At 37.4% G+C, this 24711-nt stretch overlaps 1 protein-coding gene across 10 annotated transcripts in view; it reads right to left on the bottom strand.

The window, feature by feature from the left end:
- LOC133805411 (protein MRG1-like) overlaps positions 1–24173 on the bottom strand; it is a 63495-nt gene extending 39322 nt beyond the window's left edge. Inside the window, exons 1-9 of one of the 10 annotated variants that reach the window (XR_009878959.1) lie at positions 23896–24173; positions 23727–23780; positions 23501–23514; positions 22742–22887; positions 22184–22230; positions 21972–22076; positions 7131–7305; positions 5875–6648; positions 5538–5681 (exon numbers count right to left, since the gene is read on the bottom strand). Coding sequence is in view for 6 of the 10 variants with exons in the window: in XM_062243585.1 (XP_062099569.1) it covers positions 11988–12067; positions 21972–22076; positions 22184–22230; positions 22742–22887; positions 23501–23514; positions 23727–23780; positions 23896–24027 (578 nt within the window). In the remaining 4 variants the exon portion in view is untranslated. Of the gene's footprint in view, positions 1–5537; positions 6649–7130; positions 7306–11987; positions 12068–21971; positions 22077–22183; positions 22231–22741; positions 22888–23475; positions 23515–23726; positions 23781–23895 lie in introns of all 10 variants that reach the window. The other 9 variants (XR_009878958.1, XR_009878960.1, XR_009878957.1 and 6 more) reach the window with 9 other exon arrangements.
- Between the last annotated feature and the right edge of the window lie 538 nt (positions 24174–24711).

Here is a 24711-nt window from a genome sequence, read left to right as displayed (position 1 = left end):
GATTGTTTTAGATAAGGACAAGGTGTTTATGCATAGAGATGCGAAGAGAATTGTATCTTATATTGAAAATATAACATCTATTTATACACAATTAGAGAAGCTATTCTAGGAAACTAAATCAACTAATTAATCCTAATTGTCAACTAATAGATAGCTAATATCCACACTATAACACTCCCCTTCAAGCTGGAGCATCAATGTTAATCATGTCCAGCTTGTTACAAAAATAGTCAACCCGAACCCCATTTAAAGCTTACGTAAAAATATCCCTTAGTTGTTCTCAAGTCTTCACATATCCTGTAGAAATCAAGCCTCGTTGAATTTTCTCACAAACAAAATGACAATCAATTTCAATGTGCTTCATCCGTTCATGAAACACAAGATTAGTTGCAATATGAAGAGCAGTTTGGTTATCACACCATAATTTTGCAGTTACTGAAGTTTTAAGTCCTACTTCAGTCAATAGTTGATATATCTGCATTATCTCACACGCAGACTGTGTCATAGCTCGATATTCTGACTCTGTACTAGATCGTAACACAACAGTTTGCTTTTTACTCTTCCATGAGACTAGATTCCCTCCAAAAATACAAAAACCTGAAGTGGATCTTCTATCCACTTTGGAACCTGCCCAATCTGCATCTGAGAAACACTCAATATGAGTGTGTCCATGATTCACATACACAATACCTCGTCTTGGTGTTCCTTTCAAGTAACACAAAATCTACTCTAACGCTGCCCAATGATCAATTGTTGGGGATGACATAAACTGACGGTTAACACTAACTGAGTAGGCAATGTCTGGACGAGTCACAGTAAGGTAATTCAACTTCCCAACCAACCTTCGATACTTTTCAGGATCTTCAAATGATTCCCCATCTCCTGTAAGGTGCAGATTTGGAGCCATTAGAGCACTACAAGGTTTAGCCCCCAATTTTCCTGTTGCAATCAATAAGTCAAGGACATACTTTCTTTGAGATAGAAAGATACTTTGTTTACTGTAGAAATAATTTGAATTATTACTTAGTATTTTACAACTAAGGTGTAATTAATGTAAATTAGTTTATACCTAGAATATTCCTTTGTACTCAGCCTATTTAAAGGTCATTCCTTTAGAAGTGAAAATGACAATCAAGAGTATATTTTTCCACATGGTATCAAAGCTTAAAAATTGAGAATTTTTTCCAAATTAGGCTTATTTTCTGCCCTTTCTTCAAAAATTAGGGTTTGGTACTCCTGCGATTCAACCTTAGAAAACTATTTTGGAGTTGTTTTCTCTTCTCACCTCCACCACAGAGAGATTGCTCAGCCTATGATCAACAAAACCCCAGCGTCCACCTTCCAGATCACCGACGTATACTGTTAACACGCGTCACTATTCACACGCAGTACTGTTCATGTAATTTTTTTTTTCTTCCCAGCCAGCACCTTTCCTCTGATTTTCAACGATTCTGGGCTCTATCAACTGATTTATTTGCTGCACCACTTCCCGATCCTCTCCTCATCGTCTTCTTGCACTTGCTGTTTTTTTTCGGTTTGTTCAGTTGCTTTTTTTTTCCTTTCTAACCATTGATAATCGACCATGGTCACTTCTCCAACTGATCTCAACACCACTTGTGATAATTCCACCATCACTGAAATCTCAAAAACGCTCTCTAAGGTTGTTACCCATCACTATGAACAGCCTAATCTTCGCCACTCCGCTGATGAAAACAATTTTAAAGGGCGCGTTATGACTGCTGCTCAGCGTGATACATTCCATTTCACCACAGATCAGATTGTTCCACTCCATATGTGCTCAAGTCAACTTTCGCACCAGATCTGAACTCTCCGGGATTTTTCTCCACTCCAAACACTTCTACTGCGTTTAATGCTCAAACTTCGCCGTGGATCATCGACTCTGGCGCATCAGACCACATGACTGGTCAATCTCATCAGTTCATTACTTATAGTCCTTGTCCAGGTTCTAGTAAAATAAAAATTGCTAACAGCTCTCTATCAACTGTGGCTGGTAAAGGTTCCGTTTGTCAATCTCATCTCCTTACTTTTAAGAATGTCCTCCATGTGCCAAATCTATCTTTTAACCTCCTCTCAATTAACAAACTTACGCTTGAGTAAGGTTGTATTGCAAAATTCTCACCCTTACATTGTGATTTCCAGGAATTGTCCTCGGGGAAAACAATTGGAAGTGCGAAAGAATGTAACGGGCTGTACTACTTTGATGTTGACCCTTCATCTACTCAAGGTAATAAAGGGATGCATTCTGGTTATACTGCTTCTAATATTGATATTATGAGATGGCATTATTGATTAGGACATCCTAGTTTTCCCTATCTGAAACTTTTGTTTCCTAGTCTGTTTAAAAACAAACACTTGAACATGTTCCAATGTGAAGTGTGTCAATTGGCAAAACATACTCGAACTGTTTTTCGTTCTCGCCCCTACAAGGCATCTTATCCTTTTACTCTCATTCATAGTGACATGTGGAGGCCATCCAGGGTTACAAATATCTCTAATACTCGCTGGTTTATATCCTTTATAGATGGTCATACTCGTTTAACTTAGGTGTTTCTTTTAAAAGACAAATCTGATGCTGCTGCCACCTACAAAAAATTTTATTCAATGATTAAAAATCAATTTCAAGCTAATCTCCAAGTTTTGCACACTGATAATGGTACAGAATATTTAAATTCCATCTTAGGTGATTATCTTATCTCAAATGACATTGTCCATCAAAGTTCATGTAATCGTACTCCCCAACAAAATGGGATTGCTGAAAGGAAAAATCGAATCTGTTAGAAGTTGCTAAGGCTCTCATGTTTACTACTTCTGTTCCTAAGAATTTTTTGGGAGAAGCTGTTCTGACAGCAGCTTATTTAATCAATAGAATGCCTTCTCGTGTCTTACACTATCAAACTCCAATATCTTCTCTTCTTAAGATTTATCCTCAGACTCACCTACTCTCAAATATTCTACTAAAAACGTTTGGTTGTACAGCCTATGTTCATGTTTTAGGACCTAATCATACCAAGCTTGATCCTCATTCTCAAAAGTGTATTTTTCTTGGGTATTCTTCCACCAAAAAGGGCTACAAATGTTACAACCCTCTCACTCGTCGCCTTAGTGTCTCATCAGATGTCACATTCAATGAAGAGCAACCTTTTATCCCAACACTTCGCTTCAGGGAGGGATTGTTAAGAATACTCACTGCTGGGATACCTGTTTACCAATGATAGGACCTGAATTCAGTCCACCCATTGAATCTAATCCACCAACTGAGTCTAGTCCGCCAATTGAGTCTAACTCTGTGCTAAATTCTAAACAAAACACTATTGAAATTGAAAAGACAGACCAAATAAATTCAGAAAAAGAGCTGTCAGTTTATACTAGACGACGGGACGAACATCAAGTAATACCGCCAACTACAAATCTCGTCTCCCATGAGTCTGAACCAGTGAAAAATCCCAATGTAAGTGATTCTTTGAGTCCAATTTCATTTGATTCTAATCCTAGTTTGTGTGTGATAGAATCAGATCTGCCCATTGCAAAAAGGGAGTGAGGAATTGTACTTTACATCCTATATCTATGTATGTGTGCTACAGCAGACTCACACCAAAATTCAGAACCTTTACTGTCAAAATTGAGACAATTATTCCAAAGAATATTGATGAAGCCTTGTCCATTCCTGAGTGGAAGAAAATGGTTGAAGAAGAAATAGGAGCGTTGGAAAAAAAATGTTACCTGGAAAATAGTTGCTGAGCCAAAAAACAAACATGTTGTAGGATGCAAGTGGGTATTCACAGTGAAATACAAAGCTGATGGTACTATAGAAAGATACAAGGCGAGACTAGTTGCAAAGGGGTTCACTCAAACTTATGGGGTGGACTACACAGAGACATTTGCACCAGTGGCAAAACTAAACACAATAAGAATTCTCCTATCAATAGCTGCTAATTTTGATTGGCCATTGCAGCAACTAGATATTAAGAACGCCTTTCTAAACAAAAATATAGAAGAAGAGGTCTATATGAAGATTCCTCCTGGTCTCGAAGGAAAATATGGAAAAGAAACATCATGTCACTCAAAGAAATCTCTATGGCTTGAAACAATCACCAGGAGCATGGTTTGAGAGGTTCAATCAAGTGATCAAGAAGCATGGGTACAAACAAGGTCAGTCGGATCATGCTCTATTCTTCAAACATTCACAAGATGGTAAGATTGTAATTCTTATTATCTATGTTGATGATATGATTCAACTGGAAATGACCTTAATGGAATGGAAGAGCTTAAAAGACTACTAGCCCAAGAATTTGAGGTAAAAGATCTTGGTCAGAAGAGATACTTTCTGGGTATGGAGTTTGCAAGAACCAAGTAGGAGATTTCAGTCTCTCAACGTAAGTATGCTATTGATCTACTCAAAGAGATTGGTATGCTCGGATGTAAACCAGCAACAACCCCAGGGGAACCCAAAGGGAAGTACAAGAGGAAAGAAATGGAGAAACCAGTAGACAAAGGGATGTATCAACAACTAGTAGGAAAATTGATCTATTTATCTCACACCAGACCTGACATTGCCTTTGCAGTTAGTTTAGTCAGTCAGTATATGCACAACCCTTTTGAAGAACACTTGGAGGCAATTTACAGGATATTACGGTATCTAAAGAAGACACCTGGAAAAGGTCTGTTCAGAAAAAATGGAGAAAGAGGGATAGAAGCTTTCACTGATGCAGACTGGACAGGTTCAATTGAGAACAGAAGATCAACATCTAAATATTGTACCAAGGTATGGGGAAACCTTGTTACTTGGAGAAGTAAGAAACAACCTGTTGTTGCAAGAAGCAGTGTTGAAGCTGAGCTTAGAGCTCTTGCTTAAGGAGTATGTGAATTGATCTAGATCAAACGAAGAACTACAACTTCAAAGAGCGAATCCTTTGAAACTATACGGTGACAATAAATCAGCTGTTAATATAGCACACAATCCAGTTCATCATGATAGAACCAAACATGTGGAAGTGGACCGTCATTTCATAAAAGAAATATTTGAAGAAAAAAAACTATGTATCGTTTATGTGCCAAGCAAACAACGACCTGCTGATTTGCTAACAAAAGGATTATCAAAAGAAAGCTTTGATGAGCAAGTGTGCAAGCTGGGCATGTGGGACTTGTATGCACCAGCTTGAGGGAGGGTGTAGAAATAATTAAATTATTACTTAGTATTTTACAGCTAAGGTGTAATTAATGTAAATTAGTTTATACCTAGAATATTTTTTTGTACTCAACCTATTTAAAGGTTATTCCTTTAGAAGTAAAAATAACAATCAAGAGTATATTTTTCCACATTTACTTTTAGTGACCTCAACTCCTAAGAAATACTTTAACACCCCCAAATCTTTCGTATGAAATTAAGTTAAGAGATGATATTCCTTTAGTATCATTTCCGGTAATAATAATATCATCCACATATACAACTAACAAAATGATACCAACTTTTGATCGTTTGTAGAACACCGAATGATCAGACTTGCTTTTCATCATACCAAATTTCTCAATAGCCTGACTAAACTTTCCAAACCAAGCACAAGGACTTTGTTTCAAACCATATAAAGACTTTCGAAGACGACAAACTCGCCCTGACTCCCCTGAGCAACAAAACCTGGAGGTTGCTCCATATACACCTCCTCCTGGAGATCACCATGAAGAAAAGCATTATTGATATTAAGTTGATGTAAAGGCAAATAATGAGTAGTTGCCATAGAAATAAACAACCAAACAGGTGTCAACTTTGCAATAGGAGAGAAAGTTTCAGAATAATCTACTCCATAAGTTTGAGCATAGCCCTTGATGATAAGACGGGCTTTCAATCGAGCAACTGACCCATTCAGATTGACCTTAACCATGAAGACCCATTTGCAAAGGATAGCCCGTTTCCCTGAAGGTAAATCGACCAAGTCCCAAGTACCATTATCATCCAACGCATTCATCTCCTCTATCATTGCATTATGCCAACCAGGATGAGATATGACTTCACGACTAGTGTTAGGAATAGAAATAGAATCAAAGGAAGCAATGAAAGAGCAAGAAAAAGAAGACAAGTTATTATAAGAAAAAAAAAAAGAAATAGGATAAGTACACTTACGTATACCTTTACGTAATGCAATTGGAAGATCATCGCTCAGGTCTGGATCTGATGATGGTGCAGGTGCAGGACATGAATCAAGAGGTTGTCGCCTGGAGTAAACTTGAAGAATAGGAGGCTTCACAAGAACAGGTTGCAAGATTGGTGATAGGTCCGAGTCAGGAGAAGAAGTGATAGAATAGACCAACAAATCATCGTCCTCCCCCTGACGAGTGGGAACGGGCAGAGAAGGGAAATATGGTGTATCTTTGAGGAAAGTGACATTGATAAAGACCAAATATTTGTTAAGACTGAGACAATAACACCGGTAGCCTTTCTGAAGACGGGAACAACCAAGAAAAATACATTTCAAAGACTTGGGATCTAATTTAGTGACATGCGGACGAACATCCCGAACAAAACAAGTGCTACCAAATATCTTAGGGTCAACAAGAAACAAAGACTTTTGTAAGGTATCTCACCTTGAAGAACAGAGGATGGCATTCGATTAATGAGAAAACATGCTGTGGAAACTGCATCAACCCAAAACGGTTCAAGAACATGCATTTTAAGTAAGAGAGCTCGTGCAGTTTCAAGAAGATGTTTGTTTTTACGTTCCGCCACACCATTTTGGGATGGGGTATCAACACAAGAAGTTTCATGAATTATGTCATTCTGAGTCATATAAAATTGAAATAAAGCAGACGTATTTCTTTGGTGTTATCACTTCGCAAAGTATGAATTGAAACATTAAATTGAGTTTCAATTTTAGCACAAAACAAAGAAAATAGCTCTGAACAACTTTTCATTAAAAATAACCAAGTTACACAAGAATAATCATCTACAAATGTAACAAAATACCTAAATCCAGGTTTAGACAAAATAGGAGGACCCCAAACATCAGAATGAACTAATTTAAAAAGAACACTAGCACGTTTATTGACTCTAGGACTCAAACTAATACGATGATGTTTTGCAAACTGACACGACTCACGATTTAAGGAAGGCAACGTACTATATTGAGGACAAAGCTTCTTTAGTAAAGGGAGAGATGGATGATCCAACCAACAATGAGCCTCGAAGGGAGAAGGAACACTCGAGCAAGCAATAGAGTTGGGTGACGATGTATCAAGAGTATAGAGGCCTCTAGATTCATGTCCTTTACCGATAGTCTCTTTCGTCATAAGATCCTGAAATAAGCAATGATCAGGAAAAAATGAGACACAACAATTGAGATTACAAGTGAGTTGACTAACAGAGAGCAAATTAAAGGATAAATTAGGTAAATGTAAGATAGAAGACAGAGAAAGCAAAGGGGTAGGAGTGATGCTACCAGACCCACGAACACACGATGGTGACCCATTAGCTAAAGTAACTATAGAAGTAGAAGCAGAAGACTAAAATGAAGTATAGAGACTAGAATTACCTGTCATATGATCTATGGCACCAGAATCAATAACCCATTTTGAGGATGAGGAAAGAAGGCAGCATTAGTTTTACCTAAATCAGCAATAGCAGTGATAGAAGGAGATGAAGACTTAAGTGATTCCTAATACTTGGAGAACTTGGCAAACTCATCAGCAGAGATAAGGATTGATTTGTCATAGGTATCACTATTAAATGCAACATTAGCTGAGTGTTTATGCTGGTTTTTAAACTGTAGCTTTCTACACTCAAACTTGGTGTGGCCCGATTTTTTACAATAATTGCAAATAATGCCTCCAGAATCCAACGTTCGAGTGTCAAATCCTTGTGAACTACTTCCTTTGTTTCCACATGGATTAGAGGATCTCCTATGTGCATAATTATTATTGCAACTTACCAAGGCACCATTAAGCGAAACGGGTGGTGTTATTTCCGTGCGGAGAACATGACTAAAGACATCTTGTAAAGAGAATATATGAGACCCAGGAAGAACTTGTGCCTTAACAGAATCAAACTTAGAGAGCCCAGCTAGAAAGCTCATGATAGCCATTTGCCCTCGTCTTTGCTGAACCTTCCCGTCAATACTAAATGGCAGCAACACATTATGTTCCTCATACGTCTTTTTAAATGCCATAAAGTAGTTTATAAGTGATTGATCTTGTTTTTCCACACAGTAAAATGCTTTGCAAACTTCATACATACGAGAGAGATTCCATTTTCCTGAATACAAAAACTCCAAATAATCCATTAGTTCATTAACAAACTCACAATGATTGATCAAGCCAATTACTACACTATCAATGGAATTTCGAATCTGAAGGAACAAGCGAGCATCCTCCCTGGGCCATGCCTGTCTCGAATCACCTGTCTTTAGAAGGATCATCAGTCAAATGGTCATCTTTGTTGATACTTCAAAAATAAAGTCGAATAGTCTTATTCCAGTCCAAATAATTCGAACCATTCAGTTTATGGTCAGTGATTTTAGACATCACAGGAACGACATCAGATACCACTGATTTTGTCTCAGTCATAACCTCGAAAACAAATATGGAGAAAACAAGTAAACAAAGCCAACAAAAGGAACCTCCTAAACACAAGATCTGAACAAAAACAGAGATGAAAATGACCGGAGAAGAACACAAACTAGGCAGAAAAGTGCCGAGAAAGACGCGGGGACCAACTGGAGTGGAAAGCACGATGGCAGAACAACGCATGCGCCAACGCTTGGGGGACTGGGCAGCGAGCTACAGAGGTGCGTGGGCTCCACTCGCGGCGTTTCTGGACCTCAACTCATTCCAATTCCGACAGCCAAGCCTTAACTGCTGCACCACCCGAGCCCTTTCCATTTACCCCAACTTAGATTACTCAACATCATCAACTTTTGAACAATGCTTTTGCATCTAATCCGTCATCCTCCTCCAATCCAGGTACTTCCGCTGTCTTCAATGTTCAAAATTTTGCTTGGATTGTGGATTCGGGGGCTTCGAATCACATGACTTGTCAGTCCAATCAGTTCACCACTTACACACCTTGCCCAGGTATTCAAAAAATTAAAATTGCTGAGGGTTCCCTCTCTTCTAAGGCTGGTAAAGGGTCTATTTAGTTATCACCTTCTATTTTCCTTCATGATGTTCTTCATGTTCCCAATTTATCTTGTAACCTTCTTTCTGTCAGTAAAATAACCCATGATCAGCAGTGTTTCGCCTCTTTCTCACCACTTTACTGTACTTTTCAGGATATGTCCTCGAGGAAGACGATTGGGAATGCGAAGGCATGTAGTGGGATGTATTACTTTAATCAATTTCCTCCTGCTCAAGTGAATAAAGCTTCTGTTTCTGGTTGTATTTCTTCTAGTGACTATGATATTATGCGGTGGCATTATAAGCTAAGCCACCCTAGTTTTTCATATTTAAAATATTTATTTCCTAAGTTTTTTCGAAATAAAAACTTGAGCTTATTTAAATGTGAAACTTGTCAATTTGCTAAGCATACACGTGTTGTTTTTCGCCCTATACCCTACAAATCAACTCAATTTTTTCCTCTTATTCATAGTGATATATGGGGACCATCCAGAATAACAAATACTACAAAAGGGTTCACTCAAACATGTGGTGTAGATTACAATGAGACATTTGCTCCTGTCGCCAAAGTAAACACAGTAAGGGTTCTCCTATCAATTGCTACAAATCTTGATTGGCCCTTGCAGCAACCAGGCATAAAAAATGATTTCCTTAATGGACATTTAGAAGAAGAAGTGTTCATGAAAATTCCTCTAGGGTTCTTAGGAAGATATGGAATAGAGTGTCTGTCATCTGAAAAAATCTCTCTATGGCCTAAAGCAATCCTCAAAGGCATGGTTTGAAAGAATTAATTGGGTAATAAGAAATTATGGATATAAACAGGCTCAGTCGGATCACACCTTGTTCTTCAAACACTCACAAGAGGGTAAGGTTACTATCCTCATCGTCTATGTTGATGACATGATAATAACAAGTGAAAGGTGTGCTAGCCCGAGAGTTTGAAGTAAAAGATCTTGGACTGATGAAGTACTTTCTCGGAACGGAGGTTTCAAGAATGAAACAAGGTATTTGAGTATCTCAAAGAAAATACATTCTGGATCTTCTCAAAGAAACTGGAATGAGTGGCTGTAAACTAGTGGCGACACCGGTTGAACCGAAAGGCAAGTATAAACAGGTGACAAAAGAAAACAAAGTTGACAAAGGGATGTATCAACAGTTAGTAGGCAAATTGATCTATCTATCTTGCACGAAACCTGACATTGCGTTTGTTGTGAGCTTAGTCAGTCAATATATGCACAATCCTTTAGAAGAACACTTGGAAGTTGTGTACATAATCCTGCGCTATTTGAAGAAAACACCAGGGACTGGATTGTTGTTAAAGAACGAAGAAAGAGGTGTGACCTTCACAGATGCGGATTGAGCAAGATCAATTAAGGATAGAAGGTCAACTACTGGGTATTGTACTAAAGTTTGGGGGAACTTAGTGACTTAGAGAAGTAAGAAGTAACCAGTAGTAGCTCGAAGTAGTGCCGAAACAGAACTTAGAGCTCTCGCTCAGGGAGTATGTGAACTGGTCTGGATCAAGCGCATACATGAAAAGTTAAAACTCCAAAGAATTGAGCCTCTAAAGCTGTATAGTGACAGTAAATCAACAATCAGCATAGCACATAATCCAAACAGAACCAAGCATGTAAAAGTGGATAGACACTTCATTAAAAGAAATTGATGGAAGGGAATTATGAGTTGTTTACATTCCCAGCAAGCAACAACAGGCAGATATACTGACTAAGGGTTTATCTAAAGAAAATTTTAACGAGTTAGTTTGCAAACTTGGCATGTGAAATCTCTATGCACCAGCTTGAGGGAGGGTCAAGGAAATAATGTTTTATTATTATACGATATCCCTTTTAGAATGGGAAATCAAGCTGTATAAAATATTTACTTTTTATATTTAGCTAATTATAGGACGACTTATTTCTTCCTAGAATTTTTGTAATTATGTTAGGATATTTTGTATTCATTACCAAAAATCCTCATTTTCTATACAGTGCCTATTTAAAGGCATAGCTTTCATTTAATAAAATATAGAAGTCTAATTTCCACAAAAGCTATAATAATCTAAAGCCCAAATGGAGATTGTTCACATGGGAAGCTTATAGATTTAATGTTAGTTAAAATATTTGTCTTTCATGGACACTTCTTTTTCATTATTTTCTTAGTTCTTCAGGTGTGGAATAATTAAAACCACTTTCCACGTGACAAATAGCAGCCACACTTCGCTGATTCATTTGATTAATAAACCATGGTTGTTCATCTCCTCTTCAAAACGCAGAGCAAGAATCAATGAGCAACAAGCAAAAATGGGTTGTGAATCTGTTTTGGTAACAAAGGGAATTGGGTATGTATCTTCACAAAAAATTCTTTATGCAACAAAACCTACAATAGAATCCCCTGCACGTAGCTAACAATGCTTGTTTTACAACTTAAAATAAGGGGTAGAAAACATAGACTTTCTAACTCCAACGGATATTTCCAGATCCAATTAAAGGATAAAAGAACCCGCAAATATTTCCACTAGACAAGATCTTCAAGAAATAAATTTGCTTAAGTCAGAAAGAAGTGTCCCACCCTTGCCCCCAGGTTTCTATTTGTTGAAAGCAGATATAAGGGAAGAAAACTCAGCATATTGGATAAACTAGGTAAGTTGATGGAGTGTTCTTGTTAAATGAAAAAGGTCAATGCTGTTTGAATCAAGTACAAAGTTTAAGTACAAAGTTTAAGAGAGCATTGGTAATCTGCCTACTCAACATCGATTACCATGTAATAGAAAATTGATCAAGTCAAAACTCAACAAGTTAGGAAAAACTTCAAGATATATTGCTGAGAAAAAAAAAACAAACTGTCCGAACAGAATGAAAATAACTTACGAGTCATTCTCCTTTGTTCTGTGTTGTACATACCAATGAAGTATTTCATTAACATTTGGATGTCGAGGAAGTCTAGGAAGCTGCAAAAAAGAAAGAGAAAAAAAAATTCCCTATGAGCTCTTGGCATGTAACCATGTGTAATTAAAGCACTTCAATTTAACATTTGTGAAGTGGTGATAAATAAAAAACTTCATATAGTTAATCAAATGCTGCCTGACACTTCCATTTCTACTTATAATCTTACAAAATTATACCTTTCTTTCTTTTTTATGAAAAGAGAGGAAGATCGCATGTACATGAGTGGCCTACTCCCACAATTTATTAAGAGCCTCACTTTTGGTGGAGGAATACCATGATTACACCTCACACATAAATAAAGAACCCTCACTTTTGGCGGAGGACAACCGTGGAACGAACAAAATAACCATTACAAAAAAAAAGACAGAAAACCAAAAACAACCCCAACAACAAAACACAGCAACTACACAAACAAAAAACTACTCCACTCCCTAGTGAGGTCTAAAAAAGATAACCCTCAAAACCTTTGGTGTGAAACATCCAAGTGGCAACCCAGAACTTTACCCTCTCCCAAATTTGATCACCCGAAGATGACTTATCATAAAATATTCTGCTATTCCGCTCAATCCAAATCACCCCAAAACAAGTCAAAATAGTACAACTCCAAAGTTGATTCAATCGCTTATCCCCGCCAACCTACAACAAAACATCTGAGAGCAAGAATCCGGTAAACACCAACTCACTCCAAACTCTCCTAATACTCTTGACCATAAGAGCCGAGCCAAATCACAATCCAAAAAAAGATGACTGAGAGATTCAGCCCCTTTTACAACAAACACACCAACTGGGTGATAGACACGGATAGGGGCGATGACGTTGAAGAATAACATTAACATTCAGCTTCTCAACAAACAACAACCAGCCAAACACCTTAACTTTAGATGGAACACGACTCTTCCACAAAATCTTAGCCCACAACACATCATCCCGCACATTAGTAGAACTTAACTTCTGAAATGCAGATTTACAAGAAAACAACTCACTTGAATCATGGTCCCAAACCCTTTTGTCATCCAGAATTGACGGCAAATTAACAAACTCTAGGATCCTTAACAACTCCACCAAAGAAGGCAACTCCCTAGCAAAAAGAAATCTTCTAAAACACAAATCCCATCCAATACCTTCACTCTCCTCCCTAACAACACCCAAATCAGCTATAGGACCATTTTTTTCTTGGGAAATTACTGCTAAGTCAGGAAACCGATCCTGCAAAGCCTACCATTCAATCCAAACATCCTCCCAAAACCTCACTAAATCACCCCGACCCACCTTGAAATGAACAAAACCCAAAAACTCACAATAAAAGGAAGAAATATCCTTCCACGGACCCCAAAGATTATCAGCTCACCCATAACGACTCAAAACCACCTTATGCTACAACGAAGCACGCTCCAACGGAATCTCCACAACCACTTCAAAACGAAAGCTCTATTTCTATCTTCTAAATTTCCTATCCCAAGACCTCCATGGAATAAAGGCTTGCAAACCTCACTGCAATCTACCAAATGTTCTGACCCAAAAGATCAGCTCCTTCCCACAAAAAATCGCGCATCATCTTCTCCATATCCTTCAGAACACCTTTAGGAGCTCGCAATAACGATAGATAATACATTAGGAGTGACGAAAACACTGATTGAATTAAAGTAAACTGCCCCCCTCTTGAAAGAAAAGCGCACTTCCACCCAACCAATCTTTTTGCACATGAAGAAAATGGTATAAGAGAAATTATTTTTATTTTTGTATTCTCTATCTTTTACAACATAGAATTAGCCAATATATACAGCACACATCTAAGTTCCTTCATAGTCAAAATTAAATACAATAAATAGGAATTCCTATAGACTAGGAAACTGAAACAACAATTGGAAACATAAATTCTTTGCTGTCAACATCTGACAACCAATAACTAGCTTGATTTCCTACGCTCCCCCTCAAGCTAGATGATATATGCTAAACATTCCTAGTTTGGAGCTGAGTTCACTGAAATTAGGGCGATGGAGAGCTTTGGTTAAGATGTCAGCTACCTGTTGTCTTGAGGGAACATGCTTCAAGGTGATTATCTTGTCTTCAATCTTCTCATTGATAAATGACGATCAATTTCGACATTTGGTTCTATCATGATGGACTGGATTCTTTGCAATTGTTATAGCTGATTGATTATCACGGGAAACATTTATAGGGCCTTCAAGGCGGATTCTGAGTTCATCAAGCGTTTCAGCCACATTCCTTCACAAATTCCATGTGCTAAGGCACGAAATTCTGCTTCAACACTGCTGCGAGCTACTACCTGCTGCTTCTTGCTGCGCCAAGATACGAGATTTCCCCAAATATAGGAGCAGTATCTAGAAGTGGATCTTCGGTCAGTAAGAGAACTTGCCCAAACTGCATCAGTGTAGATTTTAAGATACCTCTGAAAAGCTTTTCTAAACATTAGCCCTTTTCCTGGTGTTCCTTTGAGGTAGCTAAGAATCCGATAGACAGCATCCATGTGTTCCTCTGCGGGATTGTTGAGAAATTGACTAACACTTACAGGAAAGTTTATATCAGGCCGAGTGTGAGTTAGGTAAATTAATTTTCCCACGAGACGTTGGTACCTTCCTCGGTCAACTTTTATTCTTTCTATTTGTGCTCCCAAGTTTAGTATTAGGATTCATCGGTGTGTCAACTGGCTTGCATCCAATCATCCTTGTTTCCTATAAGAGGTCGAGGACATATTTTCGCTGAATGACTGAGATGCCTAGGCTGGATCTTGCTACTTCCATCCCTAGGAAGAATCTTAATTGTCCTAGATCCTTTATCTCAAATTCACTGGAGAGGTCCTACTTGAGACGAGTAATTTCCTCCATAAAATTTCCTGTAACCACAATAAAGAATAAAGCAGAGAGAATGATTTGAATTGTATTTTCTTGTATTTTCGACCAAGACTATGAGAGCCCTTTTATAGGGACTGTACAGAGTAATTACAATAAATAAGAAGAATCAAAAAACCTTTAAATAAGGAAGCACATAAATACAATAAAAGTCTACAGTTGTCACACTAAAATCATATATTTGTGAATTGATTTGTTAGTTGTCAACACTCCCCCTCAAGCTTGACTGTAAATGTTAATAAGTCCAAGCGTGTTTGTGAGGAAATAAAAATCTCGTTCAGAAAGTCCCTAAGTCAGTATATCTGCCAATTGTTGATCAGAGTGCACATGTTTGATACTTATGATCCCTCCATCAATCTTTTCTTTGATAAAGTGACGATCCACTTCTACATGCTTGGTTCAGTCGTGATGAACAGGATTATGTGCTATACTGATAGTGGACTTGTTGTCACAGAACAGTTGGATAGGTGCTTCGTATTCTATCTTTAATTCTTCAAGTAGCCGTTTTAGCCAGATCACTGCACATACCCCGTGGGCGATGGCTCCAAGTGACAAGATTACTCCATAGTAGGGTACAATATCCTGATGTGAATCTCCTATCATCAATCGATCCAGCCCAGTCAGCATCTGTAAAGACTTCCACCTTTCTTTCATTTGTCTTTTTGAAGTATAGCCCTTTTCCTAGAGTTTGTTTCAGATATCTCAAGATTCTATATACCGCATTGAGATGACCTTGACAAGGATTGTGCGTGTACTGACTTACTAGACTTACAACAAAAACAATGTCTGGTCTAGTGTGAGATAAATAGATGAGCTTCCCTACTAGTTGCTAGTATCTTCCTTTGTCCACTGGATCACCTTCAAGCATTTTAGTCTTGTCTCCAAGTTCAATTGGAGTTCCACTAGGCTTGCTACCGAGCATCCCAATTTCTTTTAGGCGATCAAGAATATATTTTCGTTGAGATACAGAAATGTCTTTTTTGCTTCTAGCAATTTCCATACCTAAAAAATATTTCAATGCCCCCAGATCTTCGACTTCAAACTCCTTTGCCATCATTTCTTTGATTCGAACAATCTCCTCAGTATTACTTCTAGTGACAATAATATCATCGACATATACTATCAAGATAGTAATTTTACCTTTTTCTGAATGTTTAATGAACAAAGTATGGTCGGTTTGACCTTGTGTGTAGCCAAGATTTTTGACAACTTTCGAGAATCGATCGAACCAAGCTCGAGGAGATTGTTTTAGGCCATATAGTGACCTATTAAGCTTGCAAACAATTTTGGCACTAGAAATTTCTTTAAAGCCTGGTGGTTGGCTCGTGTAAACTTCTTCTGCAAGCTCTCCATTTAGAAAAGCATTTTTTACATCAAACTAATGTAATTCCCAATCTAGATTTGCTGCAAGTGAGAATAGGACCCTGATGGTATTGAGCTTGGCAACTAGAGCAAAAGTCTCAGTGTAGTCAGTCCCATAGGTCTAGGTGAATCCCTTTGCTACCAGTCGTGCTTTGTACAGTTCAAGAGAGCCATTAGCATTATACTTGACTGTGAACACCCATTTGCACCCCACAACACTCTTATCAAGAGGTAATTCCACTAAACTCCAGGTATCATTCTGTTTGAGTGCTTTTATTTCTTCCAGTACCGCTGCTTTCCACTCAGGAATTTTCAGAGTTTCTTCAATGTTTCTAGGAACAAATATATTTGACAAACTAGAAGTAAAAGCTTTAAATGAAGATGATAGTTTTGAATAAGATATAAATTTGGAGATGGGATGTTGAGTGCAAGACCTAGTACCTTTCCTCAATGCTATTGGAACATCTAAATCAGAATCAGTGTTTGATTGGGGTAAGTGTTTGATTGGGGATTACCTGACTCATTTGAAGGTGGAGGCTCTATCACCAGATTGGTTTCTTGATTGCGCTAAGGATTCATGATTGGATTGCTGCTTTGAGATTTATGTCTCCTTGAATATACACGCAACTCTGGTTGTTGCTGTAGTTGTTGTGGAGGATCTGTTTCTACTTCGATACTAGGATTATGATCATGAGTGTGAGTAGAAGTAGGAACTGACACATTATTTGGAAGAGATGAAACAATGGTAGGTTGACTTGTAGGCATAGGATTATGATCATGAGTGTGAGTAGAAGTAGGAGCAGACAGATTATTTGGAAGAGATGAAACAATGGTAGGTTGACTTGTAGGCATAGGTTGACTTATAGGCAGCTCTAGCCCCTATGACCACTGTGCTTCTTGCTTTTGATGACTATTGTTCTCCCCCTGAAGCGAGGTGGGAGAGAAATATGGAGTGTTTTCAATAAAAGTAACATCACTAGAAACAAATGTTTTTTTAGTGAGTGGACAATAACATTTATAGCCTTTTTCAGTTGAAGAATATCCAAGGAAAATAGTCTTAATGGCTCTCGGATCAAGCTTGCTACGACCTTGTGAATGAACATGTACAAAGGTTGTGCAGCCAAATGTCTTGACAGGAAGAGTGTTTGTGGAAATGTGAGGATAGGAAGTTTGAAAAATGGAATAAGGTGTTTTGAACCATAGTGGCCGACTAGGGAGACGATTGATGAGACAGGTAGCAGTGAGAATGGCATCTCCCCAAAGATATTTAGGGACATGCATAGTAAATATAAGTGCTCGAGCTACTTTTAAGAGATGGCGATTTTTTCGTTCGACCACACCGTTCTGTTGAGGTGTATCAATACAAGAGCTTTGATGGATAATACCATGCTTGACTAGGTAAGGACTTAGAGTCGTATTAAAGTATTTCGTGCCATTATCTGTTCGGAGAACACGAATGGATGTTTGATATTGAGTTTGGACCATTTGGTAAAAGTTTTGAAAAACTTGATATGTGTCAGATTTATATCGAAGTAGATAAACCCAAGTGATGAGAGTATGATCAACAATAAAAGTTATAAACCATCGTTTATCTTGAGAAGTAGTGATTTTTGAAGGGCCCCAAACATCAGTGTGAACTTGTGAGAAAGGAGTGGATGGTGTATAAGACTTTTGGGGAAATGAAGCCCGTGTGTGTTTAGCAAGTTGACATACATCACAATGAAGATAATCATAATTTTTATTGATAAATAAAGAAGGAAACAAATATCTTAAATATGAAAATCTTGGATGCCCAAGTCTATAGTGCCATAACATAATTTTGCTAGAAAAATCAGAATTAGAAACAAGGCCAGATACGCTCGGCAGGTGTGTTATTTGAGGCTGATTTTGGAAAAAGTAAAGTCCATCATGAAGCCTAGCACTGCCAATCATCTTCCCCGATGATAGTTCCTGAAATTGGCATGAGTTTGAGAGAAATTTAGCAACACAACGATTATCAGCAGTTAACTTGCTAACAGATATAAGATTACAGGTTTTGGGATGAGATTGCAGGTCTAAGCGCTATTTGTGAGGATACCTGGTATGTGGGTGGAGATTTCAATGTAGTTCGTCGGGTGGAAGAGAAGGCGAACAGTAATACTAATACGAGGAGTATGAAGATATTTGATGAGTTAATTAGGGAACTTAAGCTGGTTGATCCCAGACTTAATAACGAGAAATTTACAGTCAGATTTTAGACATCGTCCCATTTGTTGTCGGTTGGACAGATTTCTCTTTGCTAAAAAATGGATCGTGTTATATCCTTTTATTAGACAGGAAGTGTGTGTGCAGGTGGTTTCAGATCATAGTCCGGTGATTTTGGATTCTAATCCTCCTAAATGGGGGCTAGCCCATTCAGATTCGATAACATTTGGCTTGAGCATAAGGAGCTTCGTTCAAATTTCATTAAGTGGTAGGGTTGTGCTTCGCCGAGAGGTGGATCTGGAAATAGTTTTATGTTAAAATTGAAAGATGTTCTGCGGAGGGTTCAGGTGAGGAGTAAAGGGGTTTATGATCCAAGGAAGTTGGAGAAGCAGACTTTTGAAAGACGTGTGTCAAAATTGGATAGGATGGAGGAAAATGGTACTTGGGATGTTTCTTTCATCGCAGAAAGAGGTAGAGTTAAGAGGGAGTGGCACAATTTGGTCCTAGAAGATGAGGGGGGTATTTGGTTGAAGCTCAAGTGTCAGTGGGCTAAAGACGAGGACTCTAATTCTAGACTTTTTCATAATGTTCCGAGTGCTAGAAAAGCCAAGAATTTTATATCCAGAATTGAGAATGCAGATGGGACTATGCTGATGGGGGAAGGTGAGATTGTTAGTTTTTTTTCAAAATTGTATTCATCCGTTGAGCGTCAATGGAAAGGAATTTGGGGTATTGAGTGGAGAAGGTTACCTGTTTCCTAGGTTCGTTTATAAAGAGGCCTTTTGAGGAGGAGATTAAGCAAGTTGTCTTTGATTGTTCTGGAGACAAGGCACTAGTGCCTGATGGGTTTTCGCTAGTTGTGCAGCACTCTAATTGGGATGTTCTTAAGAGTGACTTAATGGAGGTTTGTAAGGGGTTTCATGCAGATGGTACCATCCCTATAAGATTATTTCGAAAGTCTTAGACAATAGATTGAGAGGGTTGCATTCAAAGACTATTTCAGAAACCCAAGGTGCTTTTGTAGAAGGAAGACAGATTTTAGATACCGTTCTAGTGGCCAACGAAGCAGTGGAAGAGTATCATAGTAAAGGGAAGAGTGGTTGGGTGTTCAAAATAGATTTTGAAAAAGCCTATGATTGTGTGGAATGGGATATTTTGGACTTTGTGCTAGAGTCTAAAGGTTTTGGCTCTCGTTGGAGAGATTGGATGAAGGGTTGTCTCATTTCTATCTCGTTCTCGGATTTTGTGAATGGTAAGTCGAGGGGTAAATTTGGAGCCTCTCGTGGGCTTCGTCAAGGTTATCCTTTCTCTCCTTTTTTGTTTACTCTTGTGGCGGATGTACTCGGTAGTTTGGTGGACAAAGCCAAGGCATCTTCAGTATTCATAGGCTTTTCAATGGGGAAGGTTAAGGTAGAAGTGAGCCATCTTCAATTTGCTGATGACACGGTATTTTTTATTAATGATGAGGAATCTCTTCAAGCCCTGCTTGATATTCTCAAGGCTTTTTCAGCCATTTCTGGATTGAAGATTAATTTGCAAAAGTGTCAATTGCTAGGGCTTAATGTGGCAAAGGAGGTTGTGATTTCTCGTGCCTCGATTATTGGTTGTGAGGTTGAAAAGTAGCCAATGAAGTATTTAGGTCTTCCGTTGGGAGATAATCTGAGGCTTAAGTCCTTTTGGAAGCCAGTGTTGGCTAAGTGTGCTAAGAGGCTAGCTGCGTGGAAGTGTGCCTTTCTTTCTATAGCGGGTCGGTTTACATTGATTCAATCGGTGCTGTCATCACTACCGGGGTATTACTTGTCGCTTTTTAGAGCTCCTAAAAGCGTTCTGGAGGGTTTGGAAAGGCTGATGCACGACTTCTTCTGGGATGGGGCAGACAATTTGAGATCCGAGCATTTGGTAGCCTGGAATGATGTTTGTAAACCTCTTTTTCATGGAGGTCTTGGGATAGGTAATTTAGAAGAAAGGAATAAAGCTATCCTATTGAAGTGGTTGTAGAGACCCCCCATTGGAGCGTAATTCTCTATGGCACAAGGTGGTGTTGAGCCAGTACGGGCGGGCTGAGAATCTGTGGGATACAAAGGCGGAGGCGAGATTTACTGCGAGGGGTCCATGGGGTCCATGGAAAGATATTTCATCCCTTTATGGTGAGTATTTGGGGTTGGTTATTTTAAAGTGGGGCGTGGTGATTCAGTGAGGTTTTGGGAGGATGTAAGAATGCAGGGGAATCAACTAGACACTTATTCATGGAGTGTCATTTTGCTAGGGAGGTGTGGGGTAAGGTCTTAGCTGAGTTTGGTGTCCTTTGGTGTATGCCCTCTAACTGTTCTCAATTGTTTCTGAGTCGATTAGGGGGAGGCAAAAGGGTGTCTAGTTTGTGGCAGACCACCTTGTTAGTCACTTTTTGGGCCTTATGGCTTGAAAAGAATAGTAGAATTTTCGAAGGTGTCTTTAACTCAGTTGAGACTATTTGGGAAAGATAAAGTTTTTGTTTGTTACTCACGGTTTTCCTCTGCCAAAAGTGAGGTCTATTTATATATGTGAGAGGGGGCCAGACTAGGGCTTTGGCCTCTCTCTTTTTAAAAAAAAAAAAAAAAACATAGTGACATTTGGGGATAAGGGTAAAAAATGTTAATGGTTCCAGATGGTTTGTCTCTTTTATTGATGATCATTCTAGAACTACATGGACCTTCCTTGTGAAAGAAAAATCTGAAATTGCATCTATTTTTAAAAAATTTCATTCCATGATTCAAAATCAATTCAAACAAAAAATTCAGATTTTAAAAACAGATAATAGGAAGGAATATTTCAACTCCATCCTTGGCCCATACTTGTTAGATCAAGGAATTGTCCATATTAGCTCCTATGTTGACACCCCTCAACAAAATAGAGTGGCTGAGAGAAAAAACAAGCACCTTCTTGAAGTCTCTCGATCTCTCATGTTTTCAAATCATGTGCCTAAACACTTTTGGGAGGAAGCCTTGTTGACTGTCATTTATCTTATAAACCATATGCCTAGTCGTGGCTTAAGGTTCAAAACCCCACGAAATCTGCTATTTCAAGCATTCCCTCAACTCTCAACTTTCTCCTCAGATTTGCCACTCAAAATATTCGAATGTATTGCTTTTGTCCATATTTATGATCACAAACGAACAAAACTTGACCCCAAATCGCATAAATGCATCTTTCTTGGGTATTCTAGTACTCAAAAAGGGTAAAAATGTTACTCTCTAGTATTTAAAAGAGTCTATCATACTCTAGATGTATTCTTAAAAAATTATACTATTTACCAAAATATATACACATATATTCATGAACAAATGGCAGGAACAAAAATAAAGGATCAAAACGAATCTACCCAAAACAGCATATCGAAATGAAACCAGATACAGGAAAATCAAAAGACTCGAAAGGTCCAAAAAAACAAAATCCACAATTGAAGAGCCATTCCATTCCACAAAACCATGCAATGGTAAAATAGACTAGTCACCTTTCCCATACGAGTAACAAATTCGCAATCATCAACCAGATGCTTCTTTAGTCTCAGTGGTATTTGAATTTTTGCACACATTTCCATTGTTATGTGAATGTTCCCCTACAATAAATAAATACAATCAACAACTACAAAATCAAAGGTAGTCACGTCCATAATCAAAATATAAAAAGTTTATGCATACTACCAAATACCAATAGAGGGCATACCCTGAAGAGACAATCATCATTTTTTCTTTTCTTGCCACTAACAAACACTGCAAAATTTCAGGAAATAGTTTATAGAAATTAAAAAAGCCAAAAATGTTACTTAGAACTCTAAATTAAAATGAAATAACAATAAAGATCTTTGAACCCAATATTAGCTAAAAACAAGAGAATAGGAAAGAACAGAAGATGTTGTACTGTTTGTACTCCGAAAAAAAAAAAGTAATTATCAGATGCCAATTATAACTGGCCATGACCAAGAGATTTACATAGCGAAACTATCTTTAAGTTAATCCAACTCAATCTAATCCAATGAACAATCAACTGCTAACACCATGATATGGCAGGCAGGCACTAAGCTACTGGGGATTTTTGCTTGGACCAGCTAAAAACTCTTAAAACATATTCTCAAATATCAGCAAATGAAAAGATCATATCCAGCTGAAAGGAAAGAAAAAAAATGGAACAAGCAACAATTATTTCCCCCAGTTATGCAATTATTTCCCCACGAAAAACAATAGCATTAAACTAAATAAGTATTCATGATTGAAGAAACCCAACCATTGGCATTTTTCTCCTTAAAATTTGATGAACGTGCTAACTTCATACTCTTGTCTATTTCTTGTTGCTTGTTTATGGCAAGGTGGTTCCGCACATTATCCTCAGAGTATGCCATCAAACGATCTGTAGTTACCCACTCATCCCATCTGTCCAAAATTCCATAGTGGATAGAAAAAGAAAAAACATCAAGAATTTGTAATTAAAAGAATAAACCATGAAAAGTTGGGAGAAGCTGAAGTATATTTCATGTCATCATGTCAAATGAGCGTCTTTACCATCCCAAAAGTAATAAAACACTAATGACACTCAAATTTTTTGATAAATTAAAAATGTTCAAAAACAGTAGAAATATTACAAACCAGATCATAAATGAAAATTTGTCCAATCTAAAACCTGAAATGCAAACTAACAACACTGCATGAGTGGTTACTTCAGGGAGGGAAAGATACAAATAAATAACCTCTTACATATTTTGTAAAGAATCTTTAGTGGGTATTTAAGTTTTGTTAACACTGATACTCAAGAAACATAAGAAATGGCTACTTAATACAGAAAATTTAAATGAGCATCGACAATAGTGTTTATAATACTTATAAATAAAAAAAGACCTAATTTTGGATTCTCTTCAAACATAATCAAGGCCTTGTTAGCTGTTTGCAAGTTCGAGACCATCGAAAATCCAACAACACCTTCATCTCAGAGTTGAAAAGCTTTCAGCAAAACAAAGCAGGTACCTTAAGAAGAAGATTTTGTACTTACTTTTTGTTCCAACCCTGCAAAACACAAGATTATGCAATCAAGATAGCATAAAAGGTACACGATTTATTATTATTATTATTATTATTATTATTATTATTATCGTCATCATCATTTATTATTATTATTATTATTATTCCCTTCCCCAGAAGTCTCTATCAGAAAAGGGAAAAAAAAAATCCAGGCACACATTTGACGAAGGTTGTTGGTTAATATAATCAGTACTTACATGATAATGAACAAAAAAGTCCCAATTGTTGAGGTAACCCACAATTTTTAAGACCTTAGAGAAAAACATGAGTGAGTGAAAGAACGCGTTAATAGGATATTAGGAAATTATTAGAGTAAGTAGATAAAGAAATAAATTATAAGAGACGAAACAAATACAAATCAAGGACCTTGGCCGCATAAAAGGAATGACCATGAAAGGCGATGACCATTTCCCCTATAGAAAAGGGGCATGAATCGGCGTCTTCCAGCTTTTGGATGTCGGAGGAATCAGTAAGCCCAGTGTTGTTTGAGCTTCCCATTGATGATGAGCTGAAAGTGGACACGAAACCCAGAACCAGAAGAAGCCTTACTAGAACCAGAACAAGAAGATTTTTTTCTTCCTTCAATTTTAACAAATTAATAAGGGAATTTTCTTATTTATCGCCTATGTTTTGCCCTCTGTTTCAATAATGTTAGTTTATATTTTAAAATTATATATATTTATCTAGGATTAAATATATATAATTTTAGTATTTTAGTATTACTGAAAATAGAAGGTAGAATGATACATTGCAAAAATACAGAGCAACAAACCCAATTAATAATCACAAGTGCACACGGTTTAAACCATTTTCACCGAATCTATTTGGTATGCACATACTAGACCAATTTATTTTATTTTTTTAAAATGTACTCGACCAATTTTTTCCGCGTAAGATTATAAGTAAAAGTAATAATGTTGACAGAACATAATTTTATTACTTGGAAGAATTTATAATTTAATAGAATTATGTATATAAAATATTTTAAATATACATATAAATTAAATAATAATTGATAAAATATGTCATATTCAATGTATAAATATTGATAAATAAAAATAACATAAAAGTATAGCTATAATATACATATTTGGGAAGTGCTAAAAAAATGCTCTATTATACATTCCTTTACACTCTTTCATTCATGCATAATATGTAGATATTATTTAATTTTGTATCTTT

The sequence above is a fragment of the Humulus lupulus genome, chromosome X, assembly GCF_963169125.1.
Source record: "Humulus lupulus chromosome X, drHumLupu1.1, whole genome shotgun sequence".
NCBI classification, from domain to species: domain Eukaryota; kingdom Viridiplantae; phylum Streptophyta; class Magnoliopsida; order Rosales; family Cannabaceae; genus Humulus; species Humulus lupulus.
This window is presented reverse-complemented; position numbering and strand designations above follow the sequence as displayed.